This window comes from Dasypus novemcinctus, chromosome 23 (assembly GCF_030445035.2).
Source record: "Dasypus novemcinctus isolate mDasNov1 chromosome 23, mDasNov1.1.hap2, whole genome shotgun sequence".
NCBI classification, from domain to species: Eukaryota; Metazoa; Chordata; class Mammalia; order Cingulata; family Dasypodidae; genus Dasypus; species Dasypus novemcinctus.
In genome coordinates, this window is record NC_080695.1 from 1,700,753 (window position 1) to 1,719,936 (window position 19,184).

At 70.7% G+C, this 19,184-nt stretch overlaps 5 protein-coding genes across 5 annotated transcripts; 2 read left to right on the top strand and 3 right to left on the bottom strand.

The window, feature by feature from the left end:
- Window positions 1–204: 204 nt before the first annotated feature.
- Window positions 205–5,474, top strand: WDR24 (WD repeat domain 24). Its single transcript, XM_058285578.2, has 9 exons — window positions 205–1,316; window positions 2,232–2,409; window positions 2,518–3,190; window positions 3,729–3,847; window positions 3,932–4,053; window positions 4,139–4,243; window positions 4,315–4,655; window positions 4,852–5,036; window positions 5,126–5,474. The coding sequence occupies exons 1-9, from the start codon at window positions 836–838 to the stop codon at window positions 5,292–5,294; spliced, it is 2,373 nt and encodes a 790-aa protein (XP_058141561.1). The 5' UTR covers window positions 205–835; the 3' UTR covers window positions 5,295–5,474.
- A 76-nt stretch (window positions 5,475–5,550) lies between these two features.
- On the top strand, window positions 5,551–8,376 carry JMJD8 (jumonji domain containing 8). The gene is made up of 9 exons (XM_058285604.1): window positions 5,551–5,830; window positions 5,910–5,993; window positions 6,214–6,262; window positions 6,337–6,433; window positions 6,505–6,573; window positions 6,667–6,786; window positions 6,861–6,928; window positions 7,009–7,143; window positions 7,213–8,376. The coding sequence occupies exons 1-9, from the start codon at window positions 5,736–5,738 to the stop codon at window positions 7,291–7,293; spliced, it is 798 nt and encodes a 265-aa protein (XP_058141587.1). The 5' UTR covers window positions 5,551–5,735; the 3' UTR covers window positions 7,294–8,376.
- On the bottom strand, window positions 7,338–9,628 carry STUB1 (STIP1 homology and U-box containing protein 1). Its single transcript, XM_004483840.5, is given in 10 exon segments — window positions 7,338–7,716; window positions 7,799–7,915; window positions 8,004–8,060; window positions 8,160–8,209; window positions 8,212–8,246; window positions 8,429–8,548; window positions 8,550–8,592; window positions 8,682–8,859; window positions 8,861–8,881; window positions 9,372–9,628. Coding segments are annotated over 10 exon segments (900 nt in total). The 5' UTR covers window positions 9,525–9,628; the 3' UTR covers window positions 7,338–7,590.
- Window positions 9,629–10,352: 724 nt separating this feature from the next.
- Window positions 10,353–12,528, bottom strand: RHBDL1 (rhomboid like 1). The gene is given in 9 exon segments (XM_058285606.2): window positions 10,353–10,814; window positions 10,894–10,954; window positions 11,031–11,131; window positions 11,201–11,313; window positions 11,407–11,555; window positions 11,621–11,658; window positions 11,661–11,839; window positions 11,932–12,098; window positions 12,363–12,528. Coding segments are annotated over 9 exon segments (1,119 nt in total). The 5' UTR covers window positions 12,402–12,528; the 3' UTR covers window positions 10,353–10,542.
- Window positions 12,529–13,587: 1,059 nt separating this feature from the next.
- Window positions 13,588–19,143, bottom strand: RHOT2 (ras homolog family member T2). Its single transcript, XM_058285605.2, is given in 24 exon segments — window positions 13,588–13,987; window positions 13,990–14,021; window positions 14,176–14,255; window positions 14,257–14,379; window positions 14,458–14,580; window positions 14,655–14,741; window positions 14,840–14,942; window positions 14,944–14,968; window positions 15,047–15,074; window positions 15,076–15,148; window positions 15,240–15,392; window positions 15,473–15,550; window positions 15,893–16,013; window positions 16,473–16,581; window positions 16,681–16,779; window positions 16,859–16,960; window positions 17,104–17,212; window positions 17,284–17,350; window positions 17,663–17,717; window positions 18,386–18,429; window positions 18,506–18,586; window positions 18,872–18,910; window positions 18,913–18,927; window positions 19,016–19,143. Coding segments are annotated over 24 exon segments (1,872 nt in total). The 5' UTR covers window positions 19,053–19,143; the 3' UTR covers window positions 13,588–13,898.
- Window positions 19,144–19,184: the final 41 nt, after the last annotated feature.

Consider the following 19,184-nt stretch of genomic DNA (forward strand, 5'->3'; position numbering starts at 1 on the left):
GAAGATGGGCGGCGGGAGCCGTTCCGGGATGACCGGGCTTCCGGGTGCACCTGGGAGAAGGTGTGAAAAGACTAGGATTTAAAACAAAGAAAAACGAAAACCCACGAAACGACCGAGGTGGAACGGGGTAGCCCAGAGCGACCCCTTGGGCCGGAACTTTCGTGACAGCTCGAGTCCGCGTCCGCTTCCGGTGGGGGCCGGGTAGGAGGCGGACCGCTTCCGGCGAGGCGCTTCCGGACCGGCCGGCCAGCCTAGTCCGTGGCTGGGGGTCCTGTGGAGGGCGAGGCCGCCCCGGCTCCTCTGGCTCCGGTGTCGCTGCCCCGCGCCCTTCCAGTCCCCCAGACCCTCAGGGCCGCGTAAACAGCTCCGTCCGCGAGGCCTCTGCAGCCCCCGCGCCTCTATCGCCCGGGTCCTCCGGGCCCCTCTAGCCCGCCCGTCCCCGCCCCTCTGTCCCGGCCCGCGCCCTCGGCCCTAGAAGGCCCCCTGCCCAGCGGGCGCACGCTGCGAGGGGGCGGTGCAGAGGTCGCCTGGGTTGACCAGGCAGCGTCTTCCAGGCCGGGGGGGTGTCAGCCACGGACTGACTGTTCTCAAGGTAGCTGTGGCGCCAACTGACTGGCCCAGCCAGGTCAATAGGGTGGACTCTGGGGACCGGGTGAGTTTGAACTTGCCGGTCAGACTGACTGAGTGTGCGTGGACTGCCCACCAAGTCTGACCAGCCTAGCCAGGCCTAAGCAGTTGTGGGGGACCCAGCCAGAGTGACGGGTCTGAAGTGACAGGCCCAGGCTGACCAGGCCAGCCCACTCTACTGACCGCTGCCCCACCGACTGTGGCAGCCATGGAGAAAATGTCCCGCGTGACCACGGCCCTGGGGGGCAGCGCGTTGACGGGCCGCACCATGCACTGCCACCTGGACGCGCCGGCCAACGCCATCAGCGTGTGCCGGGACGCGGCCCAGGTGGTCGTGGCGGGCCGCAGCATCTTCAAGATCTACGCCATCGAGGAGGAGCAGTTCGTGGAGAGGCTGAACCTGCGCGTGGGCCGCAAGCCCTCCCTCAACCTGAGCTGTGCGGACGTGGTCTGGCATCAGATGGACGAGAACCTGCTGGCCACGGCGGCCACCAACGGGGTGGTGGTCACGTGGAATCTGGGCCGGCCGTCCCGCAATAAGCAGGACCAGCTGTACACAGAGCACAAGCGCACGGTGAACAAGGTCTGCTTCCACCCCACGGAGGCCCACATGCTGCTGAGCGGCTCCCAGGACGGCTTCATGAAGTGCTTCGATCTGCGCAGGAGGGACGCTGTCAGCACTTTCTCCGGTGAGGCCTGCGGAGGCGGGGGGACGGGCGGGGGGCGCGGAGGCAGGTTGGCGTCTTGCGGGGGGCCCAGCCTGTCCAGGCTTGCCCAGAAGGCCTCAGATCGTACCCCCCCCGAGGGTTTCCCGGAGGAGGGGACACTGAAAGCTGGTGGAAGTGGGTGGGCTTCGGCAGGGGTGGGGCGGGCGCAGGCCTGCTGGAGGGGAGAGGGCTGGCACTGAGGCAGGAAGCGGGGGAGCTCCTCTTCTCTCACCCCTGAGCTCCAGGCTGCCTCCTGCAGCAAGTCTACTGGGACCTCCAGAGGACGTGGGGTGCACTGCTGGGGCCCCCAGGTCATCTCCCCAGCAGGCCCCAGCACCCTGCCAGTGGGTCTTGAGTCAGCTCTCCTTTCCTCTCTTGATGAAACCAAGAGACGCTTGGGGCAGGACCTCAGGGTCTCAGAGAATTGGGGGTCTCCTAACAGGTCCTGAGCCGCCTCTGCGTGGGGAAGGGGGTTCCTGTTTTGGGGTGAGCTTGGGGCTGACCAGGCAGCTGCAGCTTTAAGTGGTGGAGACTGGGCAGAGGCTGGGCATGCTCTCCATATGCCTCACTGTGCCCCCGGTGAGGGCTTCAGGACCCCAGGGAGAGTGGACAGGAGGCTGGCTGGGGCTCCTTTTCTCCCAGGGCCCAGCCTCAGGCTGACACCAGATATGGAATCCAGGGGAACCCAAGGCCCAGGGATGGCATGAGAAACCCCCAGGCTCTTGTTTCCCCTGCCCCGGGCCTTGCGTCTGCTCTGCGAGTCTCCTCCCCGCAGCCTCAGCCCCGTTCAGGCCTTGGGGGCCCTCAGCCTCCTTGAGGGCCCTGCCTTCGGCCGCTGCCCTCTGCCCACCCGTGAGCGGGCCTCATCATGGCTTCCTCCTGGGCATCCCGCCGCAGGCCAGTCCGAGAGCGTGAGGGACGTGCAGTTCAGCGTCCGGGACTACTTCACCTTCGCGTCCACCTTCGAGAATGGCAACGTGCAGCTGTGGGACATCCGGCGGCCTGACCGCTGCGAGCGAATGTTCACAGCCCACAACGGGCCTGTCTTCTGCTGCGACTGGCACCCTGAGGACAGGTAGGGGCCAGGGGTCGCGTGGGCGGGGCTCCCGGGGTCTGGAGACCCGTGAGGTGGGTGGGTGGGTGAGGAGCAGCAGGACACTGAGGTGGCCTGGGCCTCCCGCAGGGGCTGGCTGGCCACAGGCGGGCGCGACAAGATGGTGAAGGTCTGGGACGTGACCACCCACCGTGCCAAGGAGACGCACTGTGTGCAGACCATTGCCTCGGTGGCCCGAGTCAAGTGGCGGCCAGAGTGCCGCCACCACCTGGCCACGTGCTCCATGATGGTGGACCACAACATCTATGTGTGGGACGTGCGCCGGCCCTTCGTGCCGGCCGCCATGTTTGAAGAGCACCGCGATGTCACGACGGGCATCGCCTGGCGCCACCCGCACGACCCCTCCTTCCTGCTCTCCGGCTCCAAGGACAGCACGCTGTGCCAGCACCTGTTCCGTGACGCCAGCCAGCCCGTGGAGCGGGCCAACCCCGAGGGCCTCTGCTACGGCCTCTTCGGGGATCTGGCCTTCGCTGCCAAGGAGAGCCTGGTGGCCACTGAGTCGGGGCGCAAGCCATACGCCGGCGACCGGCGCCACCCCATCTTCTTCAAGCGCAAGCTGGACCCGGCTGAGCCCTTTGCGGGCCTCGCTTCCAGCGCCCTCAGTGTCTTCGAGATGGAGCCTGGTGGCGGCAGCATGAGCTGGTTTGTGGACACGGCCCAGCGTTACGCGCTGGCCGGCCGGCCGCTGGCCGAGCTCTGTGACCACAATGCCATGGTGGCTCGGGAGCTGGGCCGCAACCAGGTGCAGGGCCGGGGCCTCGGGCCGAGGGGAGGGGCTCCTCTGACAGCTGTGCCCCAGCCCTGCTCTGCGCTGCAGCACCTGCTCCTGCCTCGTGGCCTGCAGTCCCGAGGCTGGGGCAGAGAGGAGCAGAGCCCGGGGCTGTCCTCGGGGCGTGGAGGTCTTGGGAGTGAAGCCCCATGCGCCCAGCTCTTGGTGCAGACCTTCCTGGGCGCCTGGCCCCCCGGGACCACTGCCTGAGAGGCACGCGCTGCCCACCTGGCCCGAGCTCCCGGCTGCTGCCCGCACCCGTTTCTCGCTGCCTTCTTGGCCCCCTGGCTGCCTTCCAGCCTCGAGTCCCCCCCCCCCGCCCCCCGCTTCCTGGCTGCTCCGCTGCTGCAGGATGGAGGCTGGGGTTCATCCTCCCCGCGGGCCTTGGCTGCCCCACCTGGAAACCAGGGCACTGGGTCCTGGGCAACTGAGCCCTGTGGATGAGGGTCTGACTGTGCCACGGGGGTTCTGTGGGCGCGGAGGCCCGGTTGTGATGCGTGCCCGCCCCCAGGTGGCGCAGACGTGGACCATGCTGAGGGTGATCCACTGCAGCCCTGGCCTGGTGCCCTCCGCCAACCTCAACCACAGCGTGGGCAAGGGCAGCGCCTGCGGACTGCCGCTCACCAGCAGGTAGCCGCTCCCACGGGGGCCGGGGCCTGCCAGGGCCTGAGCTCACAGGCCCCACCCACCAGCTTGGCCCCTCCCCACCCCCAGCTTCAACCTGAAGGACGTGGCCACAGGGTTGGGCAGTGAGACCCGGCTGGACCGCAGTAAGGGCGATGCACGGGGCGACGCAGTGCTGCTCGACTCCTCGGCCACACTCGCCACCAACGAGGGTAGGGCAGGGGCCCGGGGCGGGAGGGTGGGTGCTGGGCCTTCCCAGGAGCCGCTCCTCGACTGCCTCTCCCTCCCCACGGGCAGACAACGAGGAGACCGAGGGGAGTGATGTGCCTGCAGACTACCTCCTGGGCGACGTGGAGGGCGACGAGGACGAGCTGTACCTGCTGGACCCGGAACACACGCACCGTGAGCGGCCTGCTGGGTGTGGGGGGGGCGGGTGGGAGGTGCGGCCCTGCTGACCCTGCCCTGCCTTGCAGCCGAGGAGCCTGAGTACGTGCTGCCTCAGGAGGCCTTCCCGCTGCGCCACGAGATCGTGGACACCCCCTCCGGGCCCGAGCACCTCCAGGACAAGGCTGACTCGCCACACGTGAGCGGCAGCGAGGCTGACGTGGCGTCCCTGACGCCCGTGGACCCCTCCTTCTCGCTCATCTCCGTCTCGCACGCGCTGTACGACAGCCGCCTGCCCCCCGACTTCTTCAGTGCGCTGGTGCGTGACATGCTGCACTTCTACGCGGAGCAGGGCGACGTGCAGATGGCTGTGTCCGTGCTCATCGTGCTGGGCGAGCGGGTGCGCAAGGACGTCGACGAGCAGACGCAGGTGCGGGCCGGCCGGCACGGGAGGGTCTCCCTGGAACCACCACTGCCCCCGCTGCGCCCATCTGCCCTTGCCCGCCCGTCCCCCTCCCTGGCTGGACCCCGTCAGGTAGTCCAGGGGGAAGCCCAGGGGCTGCCCCAGCCGGGCCCGCTGCCCGGGGGCCCTGACCTCCCTGTCCCTGTTGGCACCCTGGGCTCAGGAGCACTGGTACACGTCCTACATCGACCTGCTGCAGCGCTTCCGCCTCTGGAACGTGTCCAACGAGGTGGTGAAGCTGAGCACCAGCCGCGCCGTCAGCTGCCTCAACCAGGCCTCCACCACCCTCCATGTCAACTGCAGCCACTGCAAGCGGCCCATGAGCAGCCGCGGCTGGGTCTGTGACAGGTGAGGCGGCCAGTCTGACGGGTGCGGGTGTGCCGCGGGGCGGGGCGCAGGCAGCCCCGGAGCCACGCTGAGGTGCCCCCTGCCCCCAGGTGCCGCCGCTGCGCCAGCATGTGTGCCGTCTGCCACCACGTGGTCAAGGGCCTGTTCGTGTGGTGCCAAGGCTGCAGCCACGGGGGGCACCTGCAGCACATCATGAAGTGGCTGGAGGGCAGCTCCCACTGCCCCGCCGGCTGCGGCCACCTCTGCGAGTACTCCTGACCCGGCCCTCGGGGGGCCCTGGACCCGTCCCCATCAGGGCAGTTTCTTCAGGAACTCCAGACCTCAGTACCCTCAGGAGGTGACTCCTTGGCGACCCCGGAAGACTCTTGTCCACCCTTGTGCTGGGATGAAGGGAGCTGGGACTTGTGAACCCAATAAAGGAGCACGTGCTGCGCTCTAGGACTTGCTGTCTCCCGAACGCGCCGTGGACCGGCCCTGGTGGTCTGTCGCCATGGTAACTGGCAATGACCAATAGGAACTCTCCGAGGGGCCTTCGCCCCGCCTCCAGGAAGTGCTCTTCCTGTCTGGGGGCAGTCCATACCGGCGCCCAACCGTTGCCACGACGACGGAGATCCCGACCAATGGGGTGCTCGCGTGGAGCGAGGCCGGAAGTTCCCGGCATGCCGTGCGGCGGTGGTGCGGACCGCGAGCGGCGGGTTCATGGCGCCGGGGTTCTGGCCATTCTTCCTGCTGGTCCTCTGGACGCTGGCGGCTCCAGGGAGGCCCGGCTCCAGGGAGGCGGGCGACGGGGGGTGGTGAGCGGCAGCGCCGGGGCAGGGTGGCCTGCGGGGGCGCGGCCGGCGGGTGGCGGCGCTGACCCGGCTGTGCCCGCAGGCGGCGGGGCGGGCTGGCGGCGGAAGAGGAGCGCTGCACCGTGGAGCGCCGAGTCGGCCTCACCTACGGCGAGTTCGTGCAGCAGTACGTGCGCCCTCCCGCCCACGGCCACACCTCCGGGCGCGTCCTGGCTCCCGGCCGCTTTGCCCACCCATGCCCCGCCCTCGTCTCGGGCCCTTTTGTCCGAACCCCGCGTCAACTTCTGCCCTCCTCGACGCCTGCTGAATGCGCGTGGGCAACGACGGTGCTGGGCATGGGCATGGGCATGGGGCCGACCTGGCGGTGACTCTGCCCTTCTTTCCAGCTATGCCTTCTCCAGACCCGTCATCCTGCAGGGCCTCACAGACAACTCGGTGAGCGTTTGGATTGGCCTGGGCAGCCCTGACCGCTGCTGGGCCCCGCCACAAAGTCTTCTCCCCTCCTGCAGAGATTCCGGGCCTTATGCTCTCGTGAGAGGCTGCTGGCTGCCTTTGGGGACAGCGTGGTCCGGCTAAGCACAGCCAACACCTACTCCTACCAGAAAGGTGAGCTGTCCCACCCTGCTCACCAAGCCTTCCAAGGCAGGCCCAGGCCTGACCGGCCCCTTCCTCCGTAGTGGACCTGCCCTTCCAGGAGTATGTGGAGAAGCTGCTGCACCCCCAGGACCCCACCTCCCTGGGCAATGGTGAGCCAGCCCTGTGGGGCAGGGGCAGTGAGGGGGGGTACTTGGGAGGCCCCAGGTGCCAGAACCTCTGCCCTTTGTCTTTTTGGCTGGCAGATACCCTGTACTTCTTTGGGGACAACAACTTCACCGAATGGGCACCTCTCTTCCGCCACTACGCCCCACCCCCATTTGGCCTGCTGGGCACTGCCCCTGCTTACAGCTTTGGCATCGCAGGTGAGTGTTGGGCCAGGGACGTGTGCGCCGAGGAGTTAGGCGTGGTCGCCAGCTGCTGCTGACTGACTCCACAGGCGCTGGCTCTGGGGTTCCTTTCCACTGGCACGGACCTGGGTACTCGGAGGTGATCTACGGCCGCAAGGTCAGCATGGGATGGGGGCTGATGCTGGGCACTCACTGACCACAACCCCCCGAGAGTGACTCTGCCACCCCTGACTCCAGCGCTGGTTCCTGTATCCCCCTGAGAAGACCCCTGAGTTCCACCCCAACAAGACCACGCTGGCCTGGCTCCGGGACACGTACCCAGCCCTGGCACCCTCGGCACGGCCCCTGGAGTGCACCGTCCGAGCAGGGGAGGTCAGTGGCTGGGGGTGGGGGGCGGGCTGGGCTGAGTCCCCAGCTAATCCACGCCCCCTTGCCTGCCAGGTGCTGTACTTCCCCGACCGCTGGTGGCATGCCACCCTCAACCTCGACACCAGCGTCTTCATCTCCACTTTCCTCGGATAGCAGCTGCGCAGCCCGTTGGGCCGTTGTAGCCGTGCACGCCCGCGTAGTGCTCACAGACTTTATTACAGGGCAGCGGTGGTGGGGGCCTCAGCCTGCCCTACCCCTGCCCGCTGTTTGGGGCCGAGAGGGGGGTGGGGGAGGCTTGGTACCCCAGCTGAGTGCAAACAGTCTAGAGCCGAAAAGCAGGAGTGGGAGCTGGGGAAGGCGGAAGAGAGGGTTCAGGGACCCTAACTATGTACAGAGAAGGTGTGGCCCAGCCCTCCCGGCTGGGTCCGTGGAGCCGGGGCCCGGCCGCCCTCAGTAGTCCTCCACCCAGCCGTTCTCGGAGACAAATGCGTCGATGACCTCCTTCATGGCCAGGTTGGGGATGAGCTGTTCCTGGGTCAGGGGGCTCCGCGTCACAGGGTCAAAGTGGCCCACACGCTGCAGTGACAACGGTCAGAGGCACTCAGGCCCCACGAGCCCAGCTGCTGGTCCTGTCCCCACCGGCCCCCGGGGCCCTCACCTGCAGGTGCTCCTCAATGTCCTTGCGGTCGTAGGTGATGCCGCTCGGCGTGATGCACGGCTCCCGCATCAGCTCAAAGCTGATCTTGCCGCAAAGGTAGTCGGGGATGTCTCGCTTCTGTGGCACATGGGCAGGGCGTCGGGCCAGGGAGGGGCCATGGCCCCGCCCCCTGCCACCCACAGGCCTTGGGATAGACCAGCCTCACCTTTCTCTTCTCATCTACCTGGGAAAAGAGTTCGTCCATGTCGGCCAAGTATTTGTCCTGCAAAGAAACAAGAAGCTGCACACAGGCCGGACCCCGCGACGCCCCTTCCCTACACGGGCCTTGCACGCGCACAACGCGGGCTGGTGGCACCCTCACGTGCTTGGCCTCGATGCAGGCCTGCTGGGCCCGGACATGGCTGTCGTCTCGTTGCCCTCGTGGTTCCGCTGACACTCTTCCAGCTCCCTGGGGGCCGACCAGGAGTTAGTCAGATGGGTCTAGCCAAGAGAAACGACGCCCTGACCTCAACTGGGGGGGGATGCCCAGGCTGTGTCTCCCCTCTCTTCTGGTTGCCAATAAACCTCTGCGTTCATGACTCAGTGGCCTAAAAACGGGGTGTGGTGGGGGAGGCGGGACTGCCCACTCACCTCTCACGCTCAGCCACGATGAGGCGCGTGAGGTGCGCGTGCAGCTCATTCTCCTGGTGGATGCGCCGCTCCTCGATGCTGTTCCAGCGCTTCTTCTTGGCAATGCGCAGAGCGCTGGGATGTCGTCCCAAAGTTGAGCCGCTGTTCCTTGGCGAGGTTGTAGGCTGGGGGAGCAGAGGTGCAAGTCACCGCCTGGCTGTCCGCCCACCAAATCCCAGGCCAGGCGCGTCCCTGCAGGCGGCCGCATCCCACCCTCGCTGCAGGTTGGCGATGGCCTCGTCGTAGCTCTCCATCTCCAGCTGGCACTGCCCCAGGAAGAAGTGCGCCTTTACAGACTGCCCGTCGAGCTCCAGGGCGCGCCGGCAGTCAGCCAGCGCCTGTTCGTGCTGCTGCATCTTCAGATAGCACAGTGCCCGGTTGGTGTAGTACACCGGCCACCAAGGGGTTCCGGGTCTGGGGACCAAGGCCAGGCCAGCCAGCGTGAGGCAGTGGGCTCGGGCTCGGCCTGGGTTGGGGCGACTGCCCCACGAAGCTGAGATAGCCTGGCGTCCCAGGTGCTGTCGGGAAACTACAAACTGCTTGATCGACAGCTCTCGCGGGTCTCGGGACCGGCTGAGGGTGGAGCCCTGGTCCTGAGGCCCCAGCAACCCACCCGGGTTTGACCCAGATTGATTCTGTAACAGCGCGTTTCCCAAACCTGTAGGGATCCGGCTTTGGGGCCGGGGTACTCCAGGGTTAAGAGTCCCCGGCTTCCAAACCGGCCGGCCGCCCTGGGCTCCAGACGTCACCGAGCCTTCGGGGCCCATGCCCCGCAGGGGCGAGCCGGGCTCCGCAGGGCCGCCGGCGGCCGGGGAGGGGACAGGAGGGTGGATGCGGGGAGAAGCCGGGGCCCGCCCCTCCGCCCCCACCCCGACCTCGACCCCTCCGGGCCGGGCGCACTCACGATGGCGCGGCCGTAGCAGGCCGCTGCCTCCGGGTACTTGCGGCCCACGAAGAGCCGGTTGCCCTGCTCCTTGAGCTCTTGCGCGCTCGGGCTCTTCTCGGGGCTCCCGCCGCCGGGCCGCGCGCCGCCCTCCTTCTCCTCCTTGCCCTTCATGGCGCCGCGCGGCACGGCCTGGGCTCCGCGCCCGGCCTGCCCTGCGCCCGCAGCCCGAGCGCCGCCAGAGCCCCGCGATCCGCCCGCCCGGTCCAGCAAGCCGCCACCGGAACTTCCGGCCGCGCGGGGCGGCGGCGGGGGCGGGGCCGCGCGTGCGCTGATGCGCTGATGCGCTGATGCGCCGATGCGCTGGGCGAGGGGGCGGGGCTGCTGGAGACCGGGGCGCCCCCACTGCCCGCGCCGCCGGGCCGCGGCCCCCTAGGGCACCCGAGTCGGCCCAGGCCGCGGCGCCCGCCCCCCTAGGCCCGGCCAGGGCGCTGGAGGCCCGGAGCCGCCACCCCTCCCCAAGCGCGGGAGCGCTCGCCCGCCGCCCCCCGCGCCCCCCGCGCCCCGCGAGCCGGGGTCCTCGGCGAGCCCTGCCGCTCCCCCCACGCGGCCGTCCGCGGGACGGGAGCAGCACGCGGGGCGGGGGGCGCGGACGACGCTGGTTTTCCCGGCCTCCCCCGGCACGGCGCCGGCGAGCACCACCCGCCGTGACCGCGGGGCCAGGGGCGTCGTCAGAGCCGGAGCGGCTGCCTGCACGTGGGAGGCAGCGCGTGCCTGGCCCCTGTGGCGCCTGCCTTAGATCTCTGCCCGCCCTGAGGGCCTCCTCCCACACACGCAGCTCCTGAGGCCGCAGAGGAGCGAGGGGAAGCCGGGAGTCCCCTCTGCAGTGGGGGGAGGCGGGACGAGCCCCCAGCCCCGGTACAGCCACCAGTGCTGTGTAAAATATTTATTCCTTCTGCAAAAAGTCTGAGACCCCAAGTGCTGGGGGTGGGGGGGGGGGAGGGGGGGGGAGGGGGGGGAGGGGGGGGAGGGGACGGAGGGGGTAGGATCTCCCCTGGGGACCTCCTCAGGGCGCAGGCCCAGCCCAGCAGCACCCCCCAGGCCGGCTGTAAGGCTCGGCAGCGACTTAGAGCCAGGGCCACCGGCCCACCAGGAGGACACGCTCCTGCCGGGCATCTGCGGGCCAGGGCCGTCAGGGCGGCGGGGGGCTGTGGGCCCCCAGCAGATCGTAGGCGAAGACGTTCCAGAAAATGGCGAAGAGCAGGAACGTGCCATAGGCCAGCAGCGCCACCCACCAGCCGCACTGGTCCCGCAGACGCTCCTCGTAGCTGCGCAGGATGGTCAGCCCCATGCTGACGCCCACCACTGCGCCCGCCAGGTGCGCCATGAAGCTGGGCTGCGGGCCTGAGGCGGGCAGCGGCGGCGAGAAGCGCAGCCACACGGCGCGGCCCACCTCGGAGCTCACTGTGGGGGGCAAGCGCACCCTTGGGGAGGCGCCCGCGCCGCCCGAGGGGCCCGCCCACCCGGCCGGCCCCCTACTCACTGCACACCAGCGCCAGCACCATCCTCAGCAGCTTGTAGGGACACCGCATCCCTGCCCAGTTCTGGCGGGCGCGACGACAGAGGCGGCGTGAGGCAGGCCGGGCGGCCCCTCCCCGCACCCCGCCGGGCACCCCTTACCATGACGACGTTGGCCAGGTGTGCCGAGCACAGGGCGTAGACCCCGCCGGAGCCCCCCACCACGGGCGCCCGCATGTCGGTGATGGAGACAGTCAGGGAGCCTGCGCGCCGGGGGAGGGGCGTGAGTGCGGCCCGCGGGCGGGAGTGCGGGCGCCCGCCCCCCGCCTCACCTGCCAGCACGCCCGCCAGGTAGAGCAGGCCGATGCGCAGCAGCCCGTGCACCATCTCCAGGGGCACCCCGATCGTCAGCTGCAGCAGCGCGTTGAAGCCCAGCTGCTCCAGCCTGGCCGCGCGGGCAGACGGGCGTGAGCGGGGCAAGAGCGGGGCACGCGCGGCGGCCAGGGTCCCCCTCCCGGCCGCCCCGGGGGCCGCTCACCCGACGTGCATGAACATGTAGGTGAGGAAGCGCCAGGCGCGGGCGCGGTGCCCGGGGTGGTACACCAGGGGGCTGCTCATGTACTCAGGGTGGTAGGTCTGCAGCACCCACTTGTTGAGGCGTGCCCCGTAGCACAGGAAGACGACGATCTGCGGGTGGCCCGAGGGTTAGCGCGGCTGGGCGTGGGCAGCCGGGCGCAGGGGCAGCGGCTCACCTGGGCCAGGGTGACGGAGGCCATGAACACGGGCGGCGGCAGCTGCGGTGCCGGTGGAAGTACCAGCGGCGGTCCACCTCGCAGGGCAGGACCTCGTAGGCCACGTAGCGCACGAAGCGCTTGTAGACGCCCAGGCCCGGCTCGTCCAGCAGCCCGTCCCGGGGCAGCGCCCGCTGCCCGCTGGCGATGGCGCGCTTGAAGCTGCTGGAGCGCTTGCTGGCCCATCTGGGGGCGGGGCGTGAGCATGGGTGCCGGGGCGCACCTCGGGTCCCGAGGGCCTCCCCGCCGGCGTTGGGGAGGGGCCCCCCGCACTGACCAGGTCAGCCAGCTCCTGGTAGCACACCTGGCCCTGCTCGTTGCTCTGGGCCAGGGCCACCAGCAGGTCCAGCTTGGAGGGGTCCAGGGGCAGCTCATGGCTGTGCACCAAGCCGGCGAAGGTCTCGGTGCCGATGAAGCCCGTGTTCTCGGGGTCTAGCTGCTGGAAGTGGGGGGGGCCGCCGGCCAGGGCCTGAGGGCAGGCCGGCCCCCCACACTGCAGGGCTGGGCAGGCGCCTCTTTGGGGCACGGGGACCTCCAGCCCAGTCCCACCCCTGTCCTGAAGAGCCGCCTCCCGCCCGCCCTCTCCTGGGGTCCCAGGGCAGCCCGGGCCAAGGTCGCACGGTGGGGGGGGGCAGGGCGCAGAGCTCTCGGGGGGGACCCCAGCCTCAGCGGGTGGGGGCCGCCCTGCACCCCCTGCACGCACCTGCTCCTGGATAAGCTGCAGCAGGGAGCTCCTGTCCATAGAGCCGGGCCGGGGCCGGACCGCTCTGCCGGCTCCGCTCCGCCCCGGCCGGCCCGCCCCGCCTGCTCTGCTTGGCGCCGCCGCGCTCCCTGCGCGTCACGGAGCCCCCGCCCCGCGCGGCGCGCAGACGCCCCCGCCCCGCCAGGCCCGCCGCTGCGGGGGCTCGCGCTGCCTGGTCTCCTGCGAGCAGCCGCTGTAAACTGAGGCCCGTTGCTCTGCCCAAATGCCCTCCCGTGGTGCCTGCACTGTCACCCGCAGCCCCGCGACGCCCTTGCAGCCTTCCGGGCCTGGCCTCGGTGTGGACGTCACATGCCCCGGGAAGCCCTCCTGCGCCCTCCCGCTTGGCTGGGCTCTGCCTGGCAGCAAAGGGCCCTGGCGCCCCCCGCGGGTGTGAGGTCCACCTGCAGGGCCAGCAGGGGGATGCCACGGGTCCATGCTCAGGCCAGCCTGTCCCCACACCCCAGGCTGGGGCTTGGCACCTGACAGGTCCCCCGCAGGCTGGGCTGGATGGCCCCAGGACAGAACCCGGCAGGGCGGTGACAACAGGAATGGCAAACCCCACCGGAGCCCTGCTCCTGAGTCTTGGGGTGACCTCAGGGTGGACGTGGCATCCGCCCACCCCCAAGTGGGCAAAGCTCAAGGGCGCAGCAGGGGACGCACACCCAGGACCTCACAGAATCAGCCCAGTGTCCCCACGGGGCAGGCGGCCCCACAGCCCCAGCACCCAGGGAGTCCTGCCCTCCCAAGTGGGGAGCAGCTTGCCAAGGCTGCCGGTCACGGGATGGCACAGGGGTGCAGTTGCTGGCTTCCTTCTCACTCTGTCCCTGCACTCAGACACGTCCCAACACCTGGATGGGCAGGTGATGGCACCTGGCTGAGGCTACTCCCTCCAACCGGGCTGGCAGCTAAGGGGGGGGCAGGGCCAGGCAGGGCCGACGTGCCCACCATTGGTAGCACTGGCAGACCGCTGCTGCCCCGCTCGCCCCTGGGCCCTCCACACGGCCCCCCGGCCTGCTGGGGTCGGGACGGGCGCCCCAGGCCTACTTTGGGGCCCCACGGTCAGTGTAGGAAGGCAGCCCCGACTTCCAACAGGCCACAGGACCCGGTGCGGAGGGGGCAGGGGCACGGTTTGGCCTGCGGGGGAGGACGTGCTGAGACGCTTAAGAAACAGGCTCGGAGGCAGGTGGCCTGCGGCGGAGAGGACGCGGCCCAGCTTTAATCAGAACCCCCGCGCCGTCCCAGGACCAGCGCCGCTGGGGCCAGCTCCAGGCACGGGCACCGGCCCGCCCTCCACCAGCAGGGGCCCTGAGGATGCAGGGTCCAGGGTCACCTGTACCCCAGGCCCAACACAGACTGCTCACGGGGTCAACGCTTGGCAGCCTGGCCGGGCCAGGAGAAGCCTCGGGCCACAGCGGCCTCAGGCCACAGCGGCTGCGGCCCTGGCGCCGGCCTCTCCAGGGCTTTGCTGGACAGGCGCCCTGCAGCGCCGCTGTACCCTCAGCGGCTCTTCACCAGAACCCTGTAGAGCGAGAGGCTGAGCACGGCGGCCACGGCGGCCACGGCGGCCACGGCAGTCACCCTGAGCAGGAGGTAGCACGCAGCTCGGCGGAGGCCAGGTGCCTGTGGGAAAGGGGCCTCAGCATCCCGGGCCCCACCCCTCACCTGCACCCCTCCAACCCACAGCAACGAGGTTCAGACCCTGGTCCAGGAGGCACTGGGCCCATGGGACCCCCCTCAGCGCCCGGCCCACCCGTGGTCAGGGCCAAGCTCTCACGGGCAGGCGGCCATGCTGGCGAGCCGGGCGAAGATGGCAGAGCTGGGCTCGGCCTGGCCAGCGCAGGAGAACGGGGTGGGGCGCGGGCAGCCGGTGCCGGCGGCAGAAGGCAGCTGGCGAGAGGCCGGGCGGGGCGGTGCCCTCGGGAAGGTCGGCCTTGGAGGACACGAAGAGGCAGGGGGTCAGTCCGTCCATGTAGTGTCTCTGTGGGGAGAGGGGCCGCGTGAGGCCGCGTGGGCCCGTGTCCTGCTACCAGCCCCAGCAGCCGGGCGCGGGCCTTGCCTTATAGACGCTGGCGCAGGCCACGAAGGACCCGGGGTCGCTGCCATCGAACACGAGGCATGCAACGTCGCAGGCGGCGTCAGAGTCGGCGTGGAGCAAGCTGTCTGCATCCACCTCGCACAGCTGCAGGCAGGGGGCCGCTCAGGGGGGGCCGGGGGCTGGGGGCCGGCAGCCGGGGGCGGGGCGGGGGCACTCACGATCAGGTACTTCTCCTGCCCGTTCACGGACACCGTGTCGACGGCATAGGTGGAAGGTTCCGCCGGGGGCTCCCCAGAGACCTGGTGCTGAGGCGAGGCAGGGACAGGTGACGCCCGAGGCTGCCCGCCCGCCCCGAGGCTGCAGGCGGGGTCTCTGGCTGCAGGGCCCCGCCGCACCCACTCACCTCCAGTGCGCGGCCGAGGAAGGCCTGCAGGAGGGACGACTTGCCCACGCCACGTGCCCCCACCACCTTGCACAGGAGCACGGCTCTCTGCGTCTGCCCTTCTCCTGGTCAGCCTCTTCGCGCGGGTGACTGCGGGAGAGGGCAGTGAGGGCGGCCGCCGAGGGCACGGCGGGCCCAGACCCAGTGCCCAGTGGGGCGGGCACCGACCTGTGATGGCGTGAGCCTGCGAGTCCTGCCTGACAGAGAACCGGGTAGCCCAGATAGCCCAGGTGCGCGAGGCAGCGGTGGACGTCCAGGTAGGCCACCAGGCTGAGGGGCGGGCAGGAGGGAGGCAGGTCGCGGCAGGGGCAGCAGCATGGCTGCGCTGGAGCGGGCAAGGGCGGCGGGGGCCTGCGCTTACGTCCACTGGCAGAGGAACCCGCGCAAGGGCAGCTTGCCGCCCGCCTCGGTGCGCACTGTGCGGCGGAGCTCAGGACCCCAGGGGGGCGTCGGGAACACGCTGAAGCAGCGCTGGAGCTCAGTGGGCGAGAGGGCGCCATCCCGGTCCTGGGGAGCGGTGGCCGCGGTGACAGTGCAGGGGGCACGGGGCCCGCTGCCCGCCCTCCCGCCTCCCCGCCTGCCCCACCTGGTCGGTGCTTCTCGAACACTCTCTGCACGAACTGGTAGCCGCGGTGGTTGAGCTCGGTGCTGCAGCCTGGGGGCACGGGGAGCCTGCAGCAGCGGGAGCGGTCCACGTTCCCAAGAGCACCACCACGGCCGCGCAGCAGCCGACTCCCGGGCATGGCCCCCCAGCTGTGCAGGGGGCCCCTCAGAACCCAGGGCCTGCCGTAACCCCCAGGAACCGTGGCCATGAACTCGGCCGAGGGGGTGGACCTGGCCAGGCCTGACCGCGGGGCAACGCGTCCTGACCAGCCCGCTCGGGGCAGGGGTGTCGCCCACACGCCTTCCGGGCACTGCCCGTCTGGGGAGTCCCAGGCACATGGGTGGACACTGAGGGGAGTGGTCTGGCGCCTGATGGTCCTGCAGGGTAGCCCCGCCCCGGGCCCCGCTCACGGGGGGTGGAGAAAGCCGTCGGCCAGGTCGAGCGTGTCGCTGTAGCCGAAGCGCCGCAGGATGGCCCAGGTGGTCTCGTGGCGCCCGCGCTGGATGAAGAGTGCGTTCAGGAAGAGGAAGCCTGCTCTGCGGGCGGAGGGAGTGGTGGCAGCGAGACCAGCCCGGCCGCGCCAGCCCCCAGCTGCAGCCCCCCGCCCCTGGCTGCTCCTGGCCCCGGCTGCAGCCACCTGGCCGCTCCCAGCCCCCCGCTGCAACCCCCCCCACCTGCTCCCAGCCCCCCGCCTGCTCCCGGCCCCCGGCTGCAGCCCACCACCTGCTCCCGGCCCCCCGGCCGCTCCCAGCCCCCCGCTGCAGCCCCCCACCTGCTCCCAGCCCCCCGCCTGCTCCCAGCCCCCCGCCTGCTCCCAGCCCCCCGCTGCAGCCCCCCACCTGCTCCCGGCCCCCCGCCTGCTCCCGGCCCCCAGCCGCAGGCCCCCACCTGCTCCTAGCCCCCCGCCTGCTCCCGGTCCCCGGCTGCAGCCCCCACCTGCTCCCGGCCCCCCGACCGCTCCTGGCCCCTGGCCGCAGCTGCCCTGCTCACCGTCCAGCGTCAGCTGGTTGTCCCGCACGCCACATGGCACGTGCTTACACACCACCGCCTTCACGTCTGCCAGCGCCTGGGGGGCCAGGGGGTGGCCGAAGCAGGACTCCTGCAGGAGAAGCGTGAGGCCATGGCTGCCCCGGCTCCGCCCTGGGAGGGGTGGGCCTGCCCCCTGCCTGGGAGGGATGGAGGGCGGGCCAGGCCGCACCTGGAAGGCGTTGAGCTCCTCGTCGCTCAGCGCCTCGTCCAAGTCCTGGTCCGAGAGCCGGAAGACGCGCGTCAGGGCCTGGACGCAAGCCGGCCGCAGCTGCAGGGACAGCCGCTCAGCGCCTGCCGCCCGGGGGGGCAGTCCGCCCGGCTTGGCACGCCCGCCCCGCGCAGCCCACCTGCTTGGCCTCGGGGTCGTACAGCGGGGCCGTGGGGTGCAGCACGGCTTTCTGCGCGTAGTAGAACAGCTCTGAGATGTTCTTCAGGTTTTTGGCTGAGCACTGAAAGACGCGCCAGCCGCTGGGAGGTCTGAGGCCGGCGTCCAGGGCCAAGGCCCTGGAGAGCACCGCGCCCCCACCCCACCGCGGCACGGAGGCCTCTCCGCAGGGCCCCTCCTCGCCCTTCCTCAGCCCTGCCCTCGCACCTCCACGCAGGTCTCGATCTCGGGGAACTGGCTCATGATGGGCAGCACGGCCTCCATGGAGCTCCCCGGCCGCAGGTCTGCCTTGTTGCCCACCAGGATGATGGGGACCCTGAGGGACAAGCTGTGTCACTGGGGATGGGGTGGCCGGGTGGCCCAGCGTCCCCATGGCCTGCTCCTTACCTGGGCCCCTGCTGGGCGCCCCCGTTGACCAGTGGGATCCACTTGGTCCGGATCTGAGAGGTAAGGCCTGGCATGAAGGGCGCCGCGTGCCAGCCCCTCGCTGTCTGCTGGGCCCGAGGCCCGCGGGAGGAAGCGGGAGGCATCCTGCGCTTCGTTTGTGTGGTCCTGGGTACTAACCTGCACCCCGCAGGTGTGGGGCCCCCACCCCAGGGCCCCCTGCAGGCCTCACGGGGACGTGGAGCCGTGAGCTCCGGGCTGCAGGCCGCCAGCACACGGGGCGGTGGCCTGAGGCCCCCCAGCACTCCCGAGGGACGGGGCTGGCGGGGGTGCGAGCCGCCCGGAGCGCAGCGGCGGGACCCCGGGAGGGCGGGGCCCTCACCTTCCTCGATGGTGGTCTCCTCGGACACGTCGTACACCACGCACACCACGTTCGCCTGCAGGAGCGCGTGGCCCGGCCTCAACAGCTGCACCTGTGGACAGCCGGACCGGCGCCCCAGCCCGAGCACGTCCCCGGGCCCCCAGCTCCCCTCCAGGCCTGGTGCCCTGGGCCGGCCTTCTCCTGGCCCTGGAGGTCTGCTGCGAGGGTCTCCAGGCGAGCCCCTTCCCCACCCACCCGCTGCAGACCCAGCACCAACACAGGCCCGTCACAAGGCTCTGGGTTTCAAGAGCCCCCGGGGGGCTTGGGATAGACACGGCCACACCCAGGAGGTGGCGTCCGAAAGAGCCTGGGTGCAGAGCAGTAGCCCCCACGGCCTGCACTCCGTGGCCTGTGCCCTTACCCGCTGCTACCCCCCAGCGTGGTGGAGGCTGCAGCAGGCTGGGAAACACTGCGAGGGCAGCTCCTACTCTCCTGGAGCGTGGAGTCCCCGTGCCCTACTAATGAGGCAGGTGGCCACACAGACGTGGACTAGAACGTAGAGCACCGCCTGCAGGGACGCCCAGAAAGACGCCAATGACCGCTCCCCAGAGCCCCCCCTCCGAGACTGGACGTGCGTGCTGGGGGCACCCCAGGATAACCGGGGCGAGAAGTCCCCGTGGGAAGAGCAGGGCTGAGCCAGGCTGCACGCCTTGGCCCCAGTCCCTCCGAGAGGCCGCGCCGCACCTTGTGGATCTCGTCCTGGAGCTCCTCGTCCGTCTGCTCAGCTTCTAGACAGAAGAGGTGGCCCCGCTGAGTGCCAGCCCGAGCTGCCCACTTCCGGAGGGCCCGTGCGGGCGGCGCTACCTGAGTAGTCCACGATGTGGGTGGGCACCTTCTCTGGGGTGACGTCCGCGGGAATCGTGATCTCTTCTGCCCGGGAGGGACCTGGGGAAGACCAAGGCTCGCCTGCTACAGCCCTGCCGACGAGGGGGCCGGCGCAGGCCTGGAAGCGGAAGCCCCCCCTTCCTGCCCGGGGGTCTGTGGCCCAGGCAGCGAGCCCGGGGGGGTGCTGTGAGACCGCCGCAGGCCGCTCCCGGGGGCCCATCAGACCTGCTCAGGGCGGGGTCCCAGGAGCGGCCCCGGGGGCGCTGAGGGGGCACGGGGCGCCGCCCCTCCCCGGGTGCTGCTCCGGCCACCAGGGCTGCGCCCCCCGGGACGGCGCTCCACCACTCACCTCCTCGGGGAACTCCTCGCCCACCAGCGACAGAACGTCTTACCCACCTGGGCTGGGGGTGCGGGGCGGTGAGCGCGAGGGCGGCGGCCCAGGTGAGGCCCCGCGCCCGCCCCCGCGCCCACCCGCGCCCCCGCGCCTACCCTCGCCCAGGAGCAGGATTCGCACGTCCCGCTTCATGGCGCCCACAGCGCCCGCCCGGTCCGGCCGCCCCTCGGCCGGCCCGGCCCCAACTTGGTCCCTGGCACCCCCCCCCACCCCGCTCGCACTTCCGGCCCCCGCCCGCACTTCCGGCCCCGTCCGCGCAGCTCC